At 45.6% G+C, this 19,977-nt stretch overlaps 1 protein-coding gene across 1 annotated transcript in view; it reads left to right on the top strand.

Moving 5' to 3' along the window:
• The window catches only part of WSCD2 (WSC domain containing 2), a 158,156-nt gene extending 144,924 nt beyond the window's left edge, over window positions 1–13,232 (top strand). Inside the window, exons 9-10 of the mRNA XM_069081392.1 lie at window positions 1,866–2,066; window positions 9,689–13,232. Coding sequence (XP_068937493.1) covers window positions 1,866–2,066; window positions 9,689–10,041 — 554 coding nt within the window. The 3' untranslated portion in view covers window positions 10,042–13,232. The remainder of the gene's footprint in view (window positions 1–1,865; window positions 2,067–9,688) is intronic.
• The last annotated feature ends 6,745 nt before the right edge of the window (window positions 13,233–19,977 follow it).

Here is a 19,977-nt window from a genome sequence, read left to right as displayed (position 1 = left end):
CAGGGGATGTCAGAGCTGGGAGGGGCCTTAGAACAGGGGATGTCAGGACTGGGAAGGGCCTAAGAACAGAAAGTGTCAGAGCTGTAAGGAAACTTCGAGGTCTTCCAGACTAACCCACTCATTTTTCGGATTAGGAAACCGAGGTCCAAAGGTGAAGTGACTTCTCCCAGGTTCCACAGTAGTGTTAGAGCTAAGACCAGAATCCAGGCCAGGGCCCTTCCCACTGTGCTTGGCTGCCTCCCTGCTGTTTGGTGATAGGATCCATGGCAGAAGCAAACTAGGAGGAGGCAGCATCTTCCCTTCATGCCCCACATACCACACAATAATACTGACCATCGGCTGCACCCATATCTTAGGAAAGGCCACAAAATGGACATATTTGGCCTTTTTTGACCCAGGCTGGGACTCAGTGGGTCCAAGGCGCTTGGTGATTGATGCTGTTGACTGCAGTGTTGGTGTGATAAAGGCAGGGTCTGCTCCCTAGGGCGCCAGCTTAAGAATGGTGGCAGACCAAAGATGCACCAGTTCGTGAGCCCTGAGGCCATCCATGGCAGAGCAGAAAATAACTCAGACCTAGAGCCAGAGGGCCTGGGTTCAAGTCCCTCTGTCCTCACTAATAGTATGACTTTGAATGTGTCATAAAAGCTGTTGTAAAATTCAAAAGCCACACTTCACACAGGATGTCCCATCTCCCATCACCATGCCTTTGCCCATGCCATCCCCATACCTAGAATGCCTTCCCTGCCCACCTTCACCTCTTAGAATACCTAGTTTCCTTCAAGACTGAGCCCCAGCACCACCTACTACATGAAGCCTTCCCAGATCTTTCCAGCTGCTGGTCAGTGGCTCTCCTCTCAAAAATTTTAATTTAATTTAATTTAAAATTATCTTGTATTTTACATTTACTTTGTATATACTTAAATATATGCAGCAATAAAATGTAAGGTCTTTGAGGACAGAGACTGTTTCACTTCTGTCTTTGTATGCTCAAGGCCTGGTACATTTTGTTGCTTACTAGAACCACCCCAAGTACCATGTAGCATGTCAGGCCATGCTATCCTCCACTATCTGCCTAGCACATAGTAGGAGTTGTATCAACATTTGTTTTATTTATAAACATATTTATAAATAGCTGCTTATAAAATATTTATATGTATTTGCTTATAAATATTTGATTAACTGATGGTTCCAATTCAGTCCAATCCATCCTAAAGCTTCCTTTATTCAAGGTCCTGCCCACATGTTGCAGATACAAAGACAAAATCAAAACTGTTCCTGCCCTCAGGGAGGTTACATTCTACCGGAGAAAACAACATGCAAATAGTTCACCATATAGGTGAGAATTTGAGGAGGCAAGAGAGAATCTCACCAACCAAGGGGATCTGATTTCCTCTAGAAGGTGGTTTATGAGCTAAGCCTTGAAGGCATACTACAGGCAGAGGGGTGAGGAAGGAATACTCCGGGCAAGGCACACAGCTTAGGCACACCAAGTAGACCAGGATGGTTGAAAAGGAGAGTGCACGAAGGCAAATAATATGAGATAAGACTGGAAAAGGAGTCTAGAACGAAACTGAGCTTTCAATGCCAAACCCAGGAATTTGTGTTTTATCCTAGGAATAGCGAGCCACTGAAAAGTATTGAGCTGAAGAGTCATGAGGGAAGAATGGCCCTTTGGGAAGATGATGGGTTGATGGGTTTGAAAGCACTCTATAACTGTAACGTGCTAAGCTGTTATTCTTGAGGGGAGACCCTGTGAATATCCCCTCCTTTGTGAGAATGGTATGCTCTTTGTTGGAGCCAATCAAAGGGGACATTTTCCTTTGTCCCACCATTAATGAATCTCTTTGTCTTCTTCTGACGAGCAGGGTTTAGGGGTGAGAGGGACCACTGGAGAAGTGGGAGGACCATTTGCATCAAGACCCATGAGAGTGGCCAGAAGGAGATTGAAGCCTTTGATGCAGCCATCTTGCTCATCCGAAACCCCTACAAGGCTCTCATGGCGGAATTCAACCGCAAATATGGCGGCCATATTGGCTTCGCTTCACAGGCCCACTGGAAAGGCAAAGGTAAAGACCGCGGATGCTGCCCCAGTCAGGCCATCCCCCCCAACAAGTCTTAAGGAGGTTGGACATCTGGGGACAGGCCCTCTGGGGATAGTGTGTGGTCCTTGTGGCATCCCTGGAGGGTGCATAGGAGAAGGGAGTTGGGTCACGTGTGCTTCTACGAAAAACTCATCTATAACACCCTTTTGGATGTATACTATCTTGTTAAAACAATCTCTTTTTTTATAGCTTCCCTCTTCCTATCAGATTTTCTCCATCTCCCCTAAGCCAAGCCTCAGCTTCTGAGATGCAGACTCCCCAAGCCCCCTGTGGGTGATGGGGTCTCTTCCAGGCGCTCCCCCACTGGCTCCCAGCTGTTTCAAGGTTACCACCCTCTCTTTGGTGCTTCTCAAAAGCATATTGTGGGATTCTGTTAATTATAGCAATTTACAAATTGTTCCCATGAAGTTGACGACATTGGAAAGAGTTAAAAATCTCTAGCTTCATTGAACATCTGCTCCCCTCCATTCCATGTGTCTTTAAAGGGAATGTCTGCTGAGTCCTATAACCCCAAACAGCTCCCTGCCTGATTCTCAGCCCAGCAGGGAAGGGAGCATGAAGAGAAAGGAGATGGCGGTGGGTTCACTTCTTCTCCCGAGCTGGCAGGGGTCAGGAGGTTTTTGAATTTTCGTGATTGAAGCCAGAATGAGAGTCTGAGAGTGAGGCCCTAAGTATTTCCAGAGAGCATAGAAAATATATAGTTAGAGCTACAAGGAACCTAAAATAATAAATCTGTTAAAGCTGGACTGAATCATAGAAAAGAGAATGTCAGGCTTAAGAGAGGTCTTAGAGCAGGGAATGTCAGAACTGGGAGGGCCTTTATAACAGGGAATGCTGATCCTGGGAGGGGCCTTAGAACAGGAAATATCAGATCTAGGAGAATCTTAGAACAGAGAATGTCGAAACTAGGAAGGAACTTAGAGCAAAGAATATCAGAGATGAGAAGAGGCCTTAGAACAAGGAATGTCAGAACTGGAAGGAGTCTTAGAACGTTAAAATGTTAGGACTGGAAGGGACTACAGATCATAATGTTTTTAGCTCGCAGGGCTACCATATTACCCCATACTTAGTTCATTGAATGTTAAGACATAAAACATGGAAGATTTGAGCTAGAAGGAACCTGACACATGGAATGGAGGAAACAGATGATGCCTCAAAGACCAGACTGACCCTGGGACTGACAAACCCTAGGATTGTTCCAGTAGCCTTTGTGTCTTGTTCCACACTAAGCTTTTGGAGTCAGAATTTGTTGCTCACTAATATGACTGGGTCCACCCTTCATTTGGGTGAGTGGGTGGGGCTCTCCCAGGAAGGACCCATCCAGGCTTCCTCCCTAATCCTGATGCACAGTCTTGACTGTCCAGGGATGCTTTGTGTCATAAGAAGAGCTGTAGATCCCTCTGATCTAAGTTGGGTCCAGGCTCCCTCCTAGGTCATCTTGATTTGGACCATCAGCTGAGTCTAACTCCCAGCTGCCCATTCATCAGGTCTCTAAGAGTCTATATAAGTGCTGCCCTTCAGCCCAGGGTTTTATCCAGTACCATTGGACTGGGTATGTCCACCAATATCTCCTTCTTCCCCACTGCTATTTCCCCTCTTTGCTGCTGGAAGGCTTTACAGTAGAAGACAGAAGGACATTCCCATTCTCTTCTCCACCTCCAGAACCTATTTCAGGGTTACAAGTGCCCCAAACCAAGGAAGTTTCCTTGAGGGATTCAATCTTTAGTCTTCTTGGGTTGCCTGACCCAGCTGGAAACTCAAGGTCTCCATCCAGGCCATTGGCATTCAGGTGCCCCCTCTCTGACCTTGAACCACAGTCTCAACTCCCCAAATGTCTCCAGACTTGGGGCAGCATAACATGGTAGGAAAAGACATTACATGTTGAGTCAGAAGACCTGGGTTCTGACTTCTGCTGCTTGCTGCCTTGTGACCTTGGGTCAGTCCTTTCTTTCTCTTCTCTCTTTCATTCCTCTAAAATGGTGTTAAAGTAGATGAACTTCATCAACCAATTGAAATCATTTATTGAGTGCCTACTATATGCCAGGTACTACGGTAAGCACAAAGAATGAAAAGACAAAAGTGAAGCGATCCCTGCCCTCAAGTAACTTACAATCTATCAGAGAAAACACCATGTCCATATGAAATACATACAAAACAGAAACACTAAGAAATTTTTAAGGGTTAAGAATAGGGTTGGGAAAGGTCTCATTTAGGAGATGGTAGCTGGTCTGACCTTTGAAGGAAAAACCAAGAGTTTTAAAGAAGCAGACTATGACTCTGTACAAATGCACAGAGGTGAGAGATGACCTCTAAGGTCTCTCCTGGCTCCAGCATTTTAGAGATTTGGGTGGAACAGAGACTGTGGCAGAGAAGGGCACAAAACTTTTCATTCCCAAGCTCACAATTCCCTTAAGTCTCTTTCAGCTTTCGATCCTGGGACTAACTGACCTTGAAGGTCATTCCAGTTCTGACTTCCTATGGCTATGTTCTCTCTCGTTTTATTTCTCTCCTGTTCTCCTCCCTCTAACTAGCTTTCCTCCCCTACACAGAGAAAGGCCAAGCTGTGATTGTCTTCACCTTCTCAAAAAAAAGTAGAAGAAAGGATCTGGTAAAGAAAGAGCCTTAGGTCTGGTATTTAAGGACCTAGTCTAGAATTCCACTTCTGCTGGGGTGACCTTGGGCAAGTCATTTCCCTTCTTGGGCCTCAGTCTTCTCCACTATCAAATGAAGTAGTATTTCCAGGTGACCTATAGATGGATTCAGGGCTACAAAGGGCCCTATAGGTCACCTAATCCAGCCCTCCCCCATTTTACAGATGAGGAAACTGAAGCCAGAGAGGGATAATTGGTTTAGGGTTACAATGAATGTTACAGGTCCAACCCCCCTCATTTTACAAAAAAAAGGAAACTGAAGCCAAAGAGGGATAATATATATAGAACTACAAAGGGACCTCAGAGGCCATCTGTTCCAGCCCCCTTCATTTTATACAGGAAGAAACTGAGGCCCAGAGCGGGGAAAAACACTGACCCAAGATGATCTAAACAAAGGCATAATTTGAACCGAAGTCCAGAGCCCATGCTCTTCCATGGTACCTGACTTGCTGAGATCACACAAATACTAAGGCTGAGTTTGAACTCAGATCCCCTGACTCCTAAACCAGCCCTCTTTCCATAGCCACCTCTCCCCTCCATTCAATGGCCCTTTGGGTTTCCTGCTTCCAGAGCTCAGCCCTCCCTGAGTTTCATCGCTAAGGGGAAGGATTACTGTGAGAGGGCTCGATGGTACTGGGCGTTTTGGCAGGCTGGTGCACACAGCTGTTGGAGACATGGCTCTACCTCTCACCACCACACGCTCCCCCCAGTTCCAGCTGTGCGTCTCCCCAGTCCATGCTGAAGGCCCCTGTAAAATCTGGATTTTGTTCCATGACATTAATTTTATGATCTCCCTGGAGCAGATCCAAAGCAAAGTTTTATGTGATATGATTACACAAGGTGAATTGTCCTGGATCTGTGTAATGAAACAGATACTGTGTTTAATGATTCTTTGGGGAATTAAGTGCAGTTGGGCTATTAATCAGGCATGGGTTCCTGCAGGAGAAAGAGACCGAGCAGCAGAGACCAGGAGCTCTCGTGCGTAGGGAGTCATAGGCACGTGTCTGCATTCTAGCGCTGGCAGTCCCAACGCCCAGTAGCAATGTTTATTGCAGATCATGAACACTAAGCTCAGTTACCAAGAAACCAGGGAGAGCTGGAAAGGCTTCCCATCTCTCCACTCTAACACAGCACTAGCAGAAAGTGCTTGGAGATGAGATGGCTCGGGAAACTTGGAGAGATTAGGGACAGGATAAAGCTCACTGAGAACTGTAGGACAGCGAACTACAGCTGGCAGGGGGCTTAGTGGCCATCAAAGCCACTCCCTCTTCCCTCATCTCCAGACAAGAAAACTGAAGTATGTAAAGTGACTTGTACAGGGTCACACAGGGTGGTAAGTATCTGAATCTGGATTCCTCAGGCTCAGTGTTTTATCCAAGTTCCACCCAGCTGCTTCTGGGAAAGAGAGCCACATCTGGAGTCAAAAGACCTAGATTTAGGGGCAGCTAGGTGGCACAGTGAATAGAGCACCAGCCCTGGAGTAAGGAGGACCTGAGTTCAAATTCGGCCTCAGACACTTAACACAAAAACTAGTCGTGTGACCTTGGGCAAGTCACTTAACCCCAATTGCCCTCCAAAAAGCAAAAAAAAAAAAAAAAAGACCTGGATTTGAATTCTGGCTCTACCGTCCTCAAATTCAAGGCAGCAAATGTTAATTAAGCACTTACTACATGCAGGGCAGAGGCAGCTAGGTGGCTCAGTGATTAGTACTTCTGCCTTGGAGTCAGGAGGATCTGGGTTCAAATGTGGCCTCAGACACTTCCTAGCTGTGTGACCCAGGGTAAGTCACTTAGCTCTGTTTGCCTCATTTTCCCCATCTGTAAAATGAACTGGAGAAGGAAATGGCAAACCACTCCAGTATCTCTGCCAGGAAGATCCCAAATGGAGTCACAAAACATCAGACATAACAGAAACAAAAGTTGCTATTGCTGTTGCTGATAACAGTCCTCCTACCAAGCTGACATCAGCTTCTTGGCAACATCCCCCATGACTCCTAGTTTGGCCTCTGGGGCCAAGCAGAGCAAGGCTGAGCTCTCTTTCACATGAAAACCTTTGCTTTACAACTATTCCATTATTTGATACTCACAACAACCTTGGGAGGTAGATCCTTGTTTTACGGTTGATTTGAGGAAACTGATGGAAACAGAAGTTAAGTGACTTTTCTAAATACATATAGCTAATAAATGTCGGTGGCTGGATTTGAACTCAGGTCTTCCTGACTGCAGGCCCAAGGCTCTATCCACTTTACTGCCTAAACAGTAATAATGTCCCTTAATCTCCCCTCTGCCCTGCTAAATCATCTCCAGACTAACTATGCTCAAGTTTAACTTCCTTCCTTGGATTACATGTCTCTCCCCAAAATAGTCATCCTCTCTCTTCATGTTGGTCATCCCTATAGTAAAATTACTTCATAAAATATGGCACCCAAAACTGAACATGAGAATCCAGATGGGGTCTGACCAGAACAGAGTAGAGTGGGGCTATCAGCACCTTCAATCTGGACAGCGCCCCCACTTAATGCAGCCACAGCTGTTTTCTTTGACTGTCTTGTCACTTGCCATCCAGTAGAAGACACAGCTCAGACCCTATCCTTTGTATGAAGCCTTTCTTGATGCCCCAACTGCTAACACCCTCCCTCCCTCACTACCTTGTACTCATTTGCATTTACTCTCTACCTATGCTCTGAATACATAATCAGGGAGAATACAGGGAGTCTTAAGCTTTAACACCTCAAACTACACTAAGACTTTGGGGATACCTTGTTTTTGTCCTTGCCTCCCCATTGGAATGTAAGCTTCTTTTGAGTTGGGATTGTTTCATTTTTTGTATTTGTATCCCTAGAACCCAGTCTCCTGTGCCTGGTACAGTGCTTGTTGATGTATAAACAGTCTCAGTCAGAAGATTATATGTAGATTTAGATCCAGAAGGGACCTCAAAGTTCATGGAATCCAGGGGTTCTTAACCTTTTTAATGTAGTAGCCCTCCTTTGGAGGTCCATGTGGTGAAGCCTGTGGACCCATTCTCAGAATCATGTGTTTAGATTGGTGGCAGCAGTGGCAGTCCTTCATTCTTATAGAAGACCAATGACATCACAGGTGATGTCTCAACTTACACGTGAATTGGATTTAAGTGAGGTAGAGTCATGCAAAGTCATTAGCCTCAGTCTTCCCTCCAGAGTCATTAAAGTCCAGTAGCAAGGAGTAAGTCAACATATTTAATAAAATACATAGGATTGCAAAGGAAACCAGTTATATTGAAACAACAGTTATCATGATATATACATACACATGATATATACATATATGTATACATATATACATATGCATTACATATATACACATACACATATGCATAGATATAGATATATAGTCCCCAGACTTCCTGAAATCTATTCAGGGATCCCTTGGGAGTCTATGGACACCAGGTTAAGAACTCCTAATCTAGTCCAACCTCTCATGTTGCAGATAAGGAAACTGAAAACAAGGGAGGTTGCCCAAGATCACCCAGGTATTAAGGAGTAGTTAGGATTTGAAGCCAGGTCTTATGAATCCAACAAAAAAAGTGACTAAACAGGGCAGCCAGTTGGTACAGGGGTTAGAGCACTGGACCTGGAGTCAGGAAGACTCATCTTCATGAGTTCAAACCTGACCTGAGACGCTTACTAGCTGTGTGACCCTGTCACTTCACCCTGTCTGCTTCAGTTTCCTCATCTGTAAAATGGTCTGGAGAAGAAAATGGCAAATCACTTCAGTATCTTTACCAAGAAGATATCAAATGGGGTCATGAAGAGTCAGACATGACTGAAACAACTGAACAGCAACTTATGTATAACTTCAAATCCAGCCTTCTCTCTAAAACACCATCAGTAAAATGTCAGATAAAAGAGCTTCTGGGCTGAGTGATTAGACCCCTGGATAGCGATAGTCTGACCTTGAGCAAATCTCTACAGTTCTCTAAACCTCTACTTTCCCATCTGTAAAGTGGATGTCCCAAAAGTCTTAATGCAAATTTAAGTGATGAAAACAACAACTTAAAACTGCACTAAGACTGTTGGAACACCTGATATATCTGCCCTACAAGCCTTCCTGTGGGAGTTGGGAGGTTTCACTGAAATAAGGAGCAGGAAAGTACTGTGAAAATTTTTAAGGCTGGATAAGTGCTAGATCTTTTTTTAATCATTCAGATACATCTGGTCTTAACCCATTATAACAGTATGGGCCCAATCAGGCAGATAGATTATAATAATCTGCTTCTGTGATTTAGAAAAAACTCTCCTTGTTTTGGGCATAAATACTTCCCAAGCAGCCAGAGCATCATAGAGGTGGGCTAGGATGAGAAGAAAGGCATTGAAGGGGGAAGGAGTAAGATCTTTACCGAAAATGTTTCTTCTGCCATTTAGTATCTGTGCCTGGGGGCCCAGAATTTCAACTAAGGTTCCTATTTATGGTTTTCTGAAAGGTCTCTTAGAGTCCTGGATTGTTCAAGCTAGGAAGAGTGATCTAGTCAAGCCCCCTCTCATTTTAGAGAGGAAGAAAGACCCAGAGAGGAGAAGGGACCTGACCAAGGTCATAAGGCAGATCTGGGACTTGAATCCAGATTTTCTGATTTCCCCCTTACCATAAAATCAGAAGTCCGCAGAGAGAAGAGGTTCCTTCTTTATACCCTTCTTCCCCCAAACTGGTATACAATGAGGATTGGCTCTTTATGATTAATCATATCTATGATTTAGAACTGGAGGGGACTTCAGAGAACATCAACTCCAACCCCTTAATTTTACAGAAAGGGAAACTGAGGCCCAGGGAGAGAAATTGGCTCCCAAAGTCACATGACATTGAAGGCAGGATTTGAACCTAGGTCTTCTGACTTCAAATCCAGTACTATACTACTCAGTACATCCTCTGAGGGCTCACTCTCTCTCACTCCTTTCCTTCACAGAGTGGCCAGAGTTTGTGAAGAATTATGCACCATGGTGGGCCACGCACACATTGGACTGGCTGAAGTATGGCAAGAAGGTCTTGGTGGTACACTTTGAGGACCTCAAGCAGGACCTGTTCACTCAGCTGGAGAGGATGGTCAACCTCTTGGATGTGGATGTCTTTGAGGACAGGCTCCTATGTGTGGAGGGCCAGAAGGATGGAAACTTTAAGCGCTCAGGGTTGAGAAAGCTAGAGTATGACCCTTACACCCCTGAGATGCAGAACACCATCAACTCCTACATCAAGATGGTGGATAGGGCCCTCAAACTGAGGAACCTCACAGGAGTCCCAGATGACTACTACCCGAGATGATGAGGAGGCCTGTGGGGAGACCAGGATAGCAAGGTTGGGGAGGGAGAAGGGTCAGGGATCCCAGCAGAGGCCAGCTCCAGACATTCAGAGCTAGCTGGACTGTTGGGCTAAATTTCAGTCTTGGCTTTTTGGATGACCCATTTGCTGCTATTCCCCTTGAGGAGTTCCCTGCATGAAAACTAACTCAGCCCTAAGAGGGTCTTCAGACATTTCCAGCAAGCCGGTAGTTTGTTCAGGCACATACACACACACACACACGAATATCTGTCTTTCTCCTCCTCCTCTTCTTCTTTTTCTTCCCCTCCTCCTTTTCTTCCTCTCTGTCTCTTCTTTCTGTCACCACCTGTCTCTGTCACTATCTCTCTTTATTCCCCTAATTTTCCTCTCTTCTCTGTCTCCTCTCTTTCCCCTGCCTTCCCTCCTTCTCTGTCTCTGTTTCTCTCTCTTTGTCTCTCTCTGTCTCTGTCTCTCTCTCTCTCTCTGTCTCTGTCTCTGTCCCTCTCTCGGTCTCTCTGTCTCTCTCTCCCTCTCTCTCCCCCTCCCCCACTACCCTTATGCCCCCATCTTCTTTTTCTTTTTCACTCTCTCTTCCCCTTCAGGACCATTGGAAGTGGTGATGACTCAAGCCCTCTTTTATTGAACATTTCCTTGATCTCTACCCTTTCCCCTCATGGTTGTTTTCAGCCCCGACTGCTCCAGTTTCTGCCTTGTAGTGGAAGGCCCTCCATTCTCTTGGGGACAGGGACAGGTCCTTCAGACCCTGCCCCACCCCACCCCAGCTTGTTCACCCGATCCCCACCTGATGCTCTTCCTTCATGCCTAACCTGAGAATTTGGAGGTATGAGAGGGACAGTGCTGGATTTGGAGTCAGGAGAGATTGGAGTTGGGACCCACCTCTGACACCTATTAGCCGTGTGACCCTGGGCAAGTCACAACTTTTCTGAGCCTCAGTTTCCAAATCTGTCAGATGGGGAGAATAATACTTGCAGCACCTACCTTCACAGGTTTGTTAGGAGGATCACATGGTATCACAGATGTAGAGCAGCTTTACAAACATTAACATGCAAATCTAAATGTCAGCTATCATTATTAAAGTCTCTAGGCCAATGTAGAAAGTGCTAGAATTGGCATCAGGAACACCTGGGTTCAAATCCCACTTCTGACCATTACTTGCTGGCCAAACCACTTAGCTTTCATGACTTTGGCAGAAGGACATCCCATGCAGGGAAGTCCTCAAGGCTGACAAAATCCTAGATCCCTTTGGTTTTTGTGAATCTGGGATTGTTATTTAATAACATCTTATATTTACTTGTCAATTTCTGTTCTAAAACGTGGGTCCTGGGTCAGCTAGGTAGTGCAGTGAACAGAGCCCTGGCCCTGAAGTCAGGAGGACCTGAGTTCAAATCTAGCCACAGACACTTAACACTTACTAGCTGTGTGACCTTGGGCAAGTCACTTAACCCCAATTGCCCTGCCTCCCCCCCCCAAAAAAAAAGACAAGGGTCTCTGGCTTCCTCAGTGGGGTCTAGGGGAGGCTGGTGGGCAAGAGGACAGAAAGGAGGAGACCTAGAGCTCCTGTGGCCTTCAAGAACCAATGACTGATGGGGACTGGTGGTGGTGAAGAATTCTTCACTCTGCCCCAACACTGCACAGGCAAAGGCTGCATTAGGGAAATGATGAGCACACTGGAGAGGTCCTAGACGCCCAACAGAAGAGAGTACAGGGGCACCTGTGAATGGCCAGAGGGAGATCTCCCCCATGGGAACAACAGACAGATAAATCCCCTTTGGCTTTCTATTATTTGGTGTCTCCTTATCCAGGCCCAGGTCCAGAGAATGAGTGTATTGCTGGGACCATTAGGGAAATCACCACCATAATTCACATATCTGGGGAGGCAGATAGAGACCAGCCTCTGCCACATACTAACAGTATGACCCTGGAGAAGTCACTTAACTTCTCTAGGGATGCCACAGACAGTCCTAAGATGACACAATACTAACAAATTGGCTATCTGTATCAGTGGAGGAAATCTTCACTCTTGGGAAGTCCACAGGTCAATGAAATCCTAGGTCTAGAATATTGACACATTCCTCTGCGATTTGCCACCTTGGAGGTGGGTGCTGCAGTTTTTATTATTCCTGCTCTGCAGATGAGGAAACTGAGGCTCAGAGGATTTCAGGTATGGAGGGGGTTAGAATACATGGGGATCTCTCAGACTAGAACAGGAATCCTTAAGTCTCCCCCAGGTCCCTGAGCCCCACCCACCTGGCTTGACTTCTACCTCCCTACAAACAGAAACAGACTGGCCTCAAGCATTCCTGCTTTTCTTGGAGAGACTTAAAGGACAGGGTGGGGGTGGGAGGGGAGGAAGGGAGGCATCTCTAGACAAAACCGCTTTTTCATCCCGGAGGCACCAAACCAAAGGATTTCAGGGGGCCTGAGTCACTGGAACATCCATCCCATAGAGACAGCTTTCTTCGGCTCAACATGGGAAGGTGGAACCCATCCCCCAGCCAGAGCCCTCCTCCCCTCTTTTCATCCACCAAGCTCCTTAGTACCACCTGACAGTTTCCCCCCACTTGCAATGTGGATATAGAAGCCATATGGTTTCCACAGATTCTTTCCAATTGTTTGTCTATCATGCGCAGCTTCCCCCATCACTTGGAACGTTCCCTCTCCCTTCATCCTCTGCTCCCTCCCAGGAGAGAAGCGTACCTGAAAGGTGACTGGAGGCCAACAAAGAAATCTATTTTTTTAAGAGGTGTATGAGTAAGCTGCTTCCCCATGGGGAGCTCAATCACACAAAAAGAGGGGATGCCCTTGATCCCTTGACTCTCCCTCAACCACATTCCTTGACTTGACTTAATCCCTCAGATCCCTTGTCGTCATCTGGGTGTGGACATCTGTGCACCAAGGGACACCCTGAGCCCAGGGGCCTTGGAGTCTCTGAATGTATTTTGTATGCAGTTCCCTGGACTGATTTTTAGTCTTTCTTTAGCAAACCAAGGTGGGAGGAGGAGTTGGGGTGCCCTCACCCTGCTTGGATGCCAGCTCTCTGGAGGGCAGTTTGCCCAGACAACGGATGCCCAAGAGCTGCTTCTGCCTGGGGCTTGGCCCAGCCACCCACCTCTGTATGAACACTCCTCAGGTTAATGCCATCATTAAATGAGCATTTTGTTGACTTTCTCTGACATGGCAGTGGCCTACGTGGTACCTCGTCCTTGAAGTGTTCCATGCATGCATGCATTGCGTGTGATTGTGTGTGCACATGCACGTGTGCAAAACTGGTTTGGAAAGCTCTCCAGAGTGTCTGTGTGTAAGATATACCTCTGAGAAGAGGTCAAGAAGGTCTGCAGTGTGACACTTTTAGATGTGGGTCCATGACAAACTCACTTAACTTCTCTCTCACCATGCCCCTAGCTCTAGAGAATAAGGACCTGGGTTCAAATCCTGATACCTGCATGACCTTGAATGAGTCCCTTCCCCTTTCTGGGCCTCAGTTTCTTCATCTGTAAAATGAGAGGATTGGACTAGATGGCCTCAGAGGTCCCTTCTTAGCTTTGGATATAAGATCCTATGATCCTAAGTCCCTTTGCCTCTCTGGGCCTCCGTTTCCTCTATGGAAAAATGAGGAGATTAGATTACATGGCTTCTGGAGTCTTCCAACACTAGGTCTATGAGCCTTGATCAGCCACAAAATGCGAGTACCTGCATCAGGGGGTAGACATGAAGTTCCAATGAGGTCACGTGAGGAAAGCGCTTCGCAAACTTTCAAAGACAATAAAGGTGATAGTTATTAGTGTTAGTGCAGTTTGCAAATAGTTTCCTACCCACAGCCCAGCGAACCAACAGTGCAAGTGTGATGGTCTCCATGGCTCAGACGAAGCATCCTCAGATGCTCTGAGGGGCCCAGAAGAGGAGCTGGGGCAGGGAGCAGTGGCTCGCAGGGAGCCTTCAGGTTTCTAAAGTGTTTTCCTTACAGCAGCCCTATCAGGTGAGTCATCCAAGGGTCCTTGTTCCCGTTCTGGAGACTGACCAAATGGAGGCTCTGGGAAGGATCCCAAAGCTAGTGAGCATCAGAACTAGGATCTGAACCTGGATTTTCAGACTCTACACCTATTACTTATCCCGCTGCCCCGTGTGAGTTGGCCAAGCTCATGCCAGGACTCAGACCCAGGTCTTCCGAATGAGAATAATACTATATGACTTTAATTGTTGCTGAGCTGCTCTGGTAGATGGGGATATCCTTACTGGGAGTTCCTTACAATAGTGACATCACAGTTGAAAAAATAAAATGTTACAGTTTGCAAAGCACTGTAACTTAAATGGTCTCATCTGAGCCCCACAAAACCCTGTGTAAGAATGCTATTCTGCCCATTTTACAAAGGGTGAAACTGAGGGGAAATGTCTTGCCAGGGGTCACATAGCTCATAGGAGTTAGAAGCAAGATGGAATCCGGGATCTCCTTTTCTCTAAGTCCAATGGTCTTTTCCACTCTGCCATATTGGTATCCACATGAAAATAATTATCCTCAATATGTGTGTGTGTTTAAGAGTAGGGACAGTTGAAAGTCAGTGCCCTGTGTGTTCATGTTTGACTCTAACCTTTGATGTCTGGGTATCTGTGTTTCTCACTACGAGGGATAAATGCAGGCCTTATGTGATGAGTGACTGACTTCCCCCTTCTGTGTGCGTAGGAATGGGTGTGGGTCTAGAGGAAGAGGCCCTGTCTCCTGTGTGTTGATATTTAGAGTTGGGGATAGGAGGGGTTGTTTGGAGGGGACCAGAGCTGGCAGCAAGTAGTCCCATGTGGATGGGTGGGTGCCCACATCAGCAAACTCCCAAATAGCTTTTCAAAGAAGATACTGTGTTTCACCGTGACCTTTGGGAAATTGTACCACTTCTGAAGAAACCTGATTCCAGGGCCCCATAGGAGGGCCCTTTCTGTAGCCAGCCCTGAGCCTGGTACAGCAGGAGGGAGGGAAGAAAGATAGGAAAGAGGTCAAATGGGGTTGTTTTCAAAACAAGGTCCTTTGAGGGCATCACTCAAGGAGCTGAAAGCCAGGCAGCCCCAAGCTGCTGGATTCAAAGAGGAGAATCATGGGATATTTGGGCTGGAAGGATCTTTAAAGACTGTGTTTTAGCTGATACATTTTAGAGTTGGAGAAATGAAGGCCCCAAATGAGAAAGTTACTTATCCAAATCCAGCAAGTGGCAAAACTGAGACTTGAACCAAGAACTTATGACTTGGGATGTTTCCATGATTCCTTACTCTTGCAAGCAAATAGATTATTCACTGCAGGGCAGTAAAGAAGACCAAAGTTTATGAAAAACCTCACGTCTTCCTATCCAAGGTCAAAGTGGTCCTAAGGACAGAAAGTAGTCAGGGCAACATTTCAGTATCCTGCTTGTCTTTTTTTTAATTAATTTGTTTACTTTTAGTTTACAAGATTCATTACCACAACTCCTTGAGTTTCACACTTTCTCTCCCTTCCCTGCCTCCTCCAGCATGGAGGAATCCAGCCCTTTCTCTGTTCCTAAAGCAGAATAGAGCTTGCAGTTGACTACAAAGAGATATGGACGAACAGGAAAGCAACCTAAGGATAATGCCCTATATTTTATAGTATAAAATGTACTATGTTGCATACTATGAAACAAGGACAGGATCTAAGACCTTCCCCATGAACTGGCTGGTGCTCAGCAAGTTAACTTTTTGGCTCTGGGCACAAACTGATCTCCTAATATCAACTAGAGACCACATCCTAACCTCAGTCATAGACCAAACCTTAGGTGTGAACACAGACTAGCAAGCCCTGATCACATGTTGAGGCCTGACTGGCTATATTCCGAGCTTACCCTGGATACAAGCTGTACTTCAACCTTGGCCCCCATACTAAGCCCTAACCTTAGCAAGTCATCTGGCTACCAGGCTGCCTTGGTTTGCAAGGGGATTCTGGTGACTCGACACTTTTATGATCAAGGATATAGAGAGCTCTGCTCAAACCCCTTCTTACTGTTAGAGATACAATTCAACATGCTTGCCTCTTCGTGACAAGTGTTATCTTTGGACATAGGGATAGGGAAGCTGGCTCAGTGTTTCTTTAGGTCATGAAATCCCCAGAGGCATTGAACATTTAGCTTGAGCAACCCAAAGTTCTCTCCAGTTCATCAGGAGACCAGAGAAAACCAGCCGGCAGAGTATCTATTTAAGGATGGAGGGGATGACTTTTCTAGATTCCTTCATATCCCTGCCCAATTCTACCCTACTCTAGAGTCAGCTGGATGGTGCAGTGTGGATAGAGCAGTGGGTCTGCAGAGTTCAAATCTGGCTTTTGATCCTTACTATGACCCTGGGCAAGTCACTTAACCTCTGTTTGCCTTTTTCTTCAACTGTAAAGTGGTGATAGTAATAGCATCTACGTCCCAAAGTTGTGAAAATCAAATGAGAAGTGAAACACTTAGCACAGTGCCTGGAACATAGTAAGGCCAGCTCTTAAATGCTCAAATGTACCTTTCTCCCAGGAGCATTTTCCAGGGGTGCTGGCCATGGTTCTGAGTTCCAACAGAAGGCTCGGTCAACATTCCAGGGCTGTGTCTGGAACAAGTGCCTCTGACTTTGGCTTGGCTGTGGGGAGAACAGGGTATCAAATGTAAAGTTTCTTTCCCTTGGTCTCTGCTTCTGGCAAAAACAATTAAGAGAGGTGAGGGCGAAAGGAGTATGGAGTTGCTAGAAAGAAGACTGTTTCACTGAATAAGCAAAGATGTGACCCTGGCCATGTCACTTTCCCCATCTTGGCTTCAGTTTCTTATTTAATAATAAAAGGGTCAGAGTAAGAGATTTGAAGTATCTATAAATGTCCCTCCATCTCTAAATTCTATGGTCCCTATGACTTGTGTCCTATGTGTGACCTATACCTATAAGGATTTAGTGAGCACCAGGGAATTAGCAGAGGAAGGGATGATAAAGTTAACTAGATATTTGCTCATAGCATTTTTTAAATAACATTTTATTTTTCCCCCAGTAACATGTAAAACATCATAGTATTTTAAAGTTGTAAGGGACCAGAGAGCCAATCTATTCCACCTTCCTTGTTTTACAGATGAAGGCAAGGCTCAGAGATGTGCTTTACACAAGGCTCTGAACTGGACAGGGTAGTTGTTTGAGTAAGGGAGTACAGATAAGAAATATCATATAGACAAAATTTGCAACTGATTGGGTGAGGAAGAGAATTCTTTAAAAACTCAAAGGACTGTTCCATGGAAGAGGATTTCACTTTGTAGGAGCAGGGGCTAGATACTAAAGAAAATCAAATTTAGGTTCAATGAGTCTTCTTGTACAAAATGACTTAATAAGGAAACATTTTACCTGATTGCACACATAAAACTATATCAGATTGCTTACCATCTCAGAGAGGGGGGAGGGGATGGAGGGAGAGATAGAATTCAGAACTTAAAACTTTTTTTAAATGTTAAAAATTGTTTTAACATGTAATTGTGGGGAAATAAAATATATTTTTTAAATGTGGGTTCAGTGAAAGGGTGAAAAATCAAGAAGGCAAATTGATTACCTCTGAAGGTACTGGCTTTTCCCTTACTGAAGGTCCTGAAGCAAAGACTAGATGACTACTTGTCAGGAATGCAGTTGATGGCTTCTTGGACAGGTCTGGGTTAGCGTTGATGGCCTCCAAAATGCCATATGACTCTAATATTCTAAGATTCCTTGGGCTCCCTCTCGATAGACATCTTCAAGAGAGAGCTGAATAACCATTTTCCATAGATGTTCCAGAGAGGTTTCCTATTAATGTATGAATAAATAACCTCTGAGGTTCCTCCTACATTTGAGAACCTATGATTTGATAGCGAAAGTCCTCCCTCTTCCAGAAGAACAGACATCAAAGCTTTAAGCTAAAGGAGTGAAGCTCTAATCATGGAGTTTCATAGGCCACAATTAGGTGGAAAGGAGTCCTTCAAAGGGTCCTGATAGCATGCCATGGTAGTGGTTAATTCACCACGTAGCTTTAGGCTGGTTGGTTCCCAGCTTTGTAAATTGGGGGTTGGGGGGAGGATAGAAGGGAGAAGGATCAAACGATCTTTAGAGCCTCAACCAGCTTGAATGTTTGATTATATGATTCCATATAGAGCAGGGCTCTTGGAGGGGAGCTTGGAGACAGTGGATATTTCTGGGCCGGGAGTTGGAATGCAGAGGAGGCACTGGTAGGCAGTGCCTGGAATGAAATGGCCTGCTTTCATCAAGGTCCAATGTCTAAATCAGCCATTGGCTTTCATTGCTATTTATGTCCCTGTCCAGTCCTTGCCCTAGAAGCCTGTGTAGCTTATGCTTGATTCCAAGTACTTTCATTAAGCTCATAAAATGTGGCATCAGCAGAATTACAGACCACACCATTGTCCTTGGTGCTGGAAGGCTGCACATTCCCCCTGTCAAGGAAAGGAACCTGCTATCTGCAAACCACATTCGTTAAGGCACAGGGAAACCTTTAGAGCTGTAAGCAGCCTCAGAGGCCATCTGACCCAACCCCCTTATTCTACAAATGAGGAAACTGAGAATAGATGGGATCAAATGACTTGCACAAGGTAGTAAGCTGAAAAGGGAGGCTTTGAACCCAGTGTATCAGCAATGCCATATTCACAATGCCTATAGAGATTACAAATATGCTGATATAATTATCCATTAGGAAATACGTCATGTTTGCCATATGAGGAAATAAACTAGAAAATTTATTAAGATACCAAAAGACTGAGTCCCAAAACCAGAAAGTGAAAGCCATCAGAGTAGTTATGACATTGGCACAGGTAGATAAAGTAGAAAGCACCCACATTTTCAAGCCTTTAAAACAGAACAGGCTACCTCAGGCAAAGGTCCTCCTCTCCCCACGCACAGCAACCACCCAGCGTCCTGGAAGCGCACTCCCAGCAGCTCCGGCCCCTGGCAGTCCTCAGCAGGAGTCCTTAGCAGAAAGTCCTTAGCAGTTCTAACTCAAAAAGGGCTTCGCGCTGCCACTGCCTCGGCTGCTGCCGCCGCCACCACCACCGCCAGCCACCGAAGGAACGCTAGCTTGGCTTCCGCTTCCTCTTGCTCCGCCCCTTCCTGCTACGTCAGCAAGTCCAACGGGGCATGGAAGATCTTTAAATCCCATAACCCTTACACCCAGGTCTTCAGACTCTTGAGCTAGTGTTCTTTCTACTGTGCCATAATGCCTCCAAACAGAAGTCCATTTCCTACAGGAAGCCTTTCTTGATTAACCAGAGACACTAAATGTTGGAAATCTCCACCCCCCCCTCCATGCTGACCTCATCAAATTACCTCTCAAAATCACACAGTACAATATTCCTTCTCCGAAGTCTCTGGGGGTTTGAGAGCTAACTATCATAAATACCATAGGATCATAGATCTAGTCTATTAGAAGCTCCTTAGAGAACATCTAATCCAATCCCCTCCTTTTACAGAAAAGGAGACTGGAGATCCAAGATGTTAAGTGCTTTGATCAAGGTCACTCAGTAAGTAATTGACAGAGAAAGGTCTTTCTGGAGCCAAGTCCAGTATTCTATCCACTATGCTACATTGCCTGTTTTCATAAGAGAAGTAAAAATGAAGACTAACTCAGACAGCTGATGTTAATCAGAGAAAAAGAGGGGTATGATGGGAAGATCCCTGGACTATGGAGTCAAGTGATCCAGCTTCTAACTGGGATGGGCCAGCGGCAAATCACTTCCTCTTCTCTGGGCCTCAATTTCCTCATCTATAAAATAGGATGTTAGATTAGATAATTTCTAAAGGTTCCTTTCATCCTGAACATACTCTGATTTTATAGCTACAAGGCAGTCTCTCTTGTGGGCATGCCAGCAGGTCCCCTTCCCTAAGAAGAGGAAAGTCTGCCCACCAGATGGGGAAGGAAAAGGCAGGTGCTAAGAGAAAGTA

The sequence above is a fragment of the Petaurus breviceps genome, unplaced genomic scaffold (genome assembly GCF_028583685.1).
Source record: "Petaurus breviceps papuanus isolate PSGF00001 unplaced genomic scaffold, PetGlider_PUasm1.0 99, whole genome shotgun sequence".
In the NCBI taxonomy this organism is placed as follows: domain Eukaryota; kingdom Metazoa; phylum Chordata; class Mammalia; order Diprotodontia; family Petauridae; genus Petaurus; species Petaurus breviceps.
This window is presented reverse-complemented; position numbering and strand designations above follow the sequence as displayed.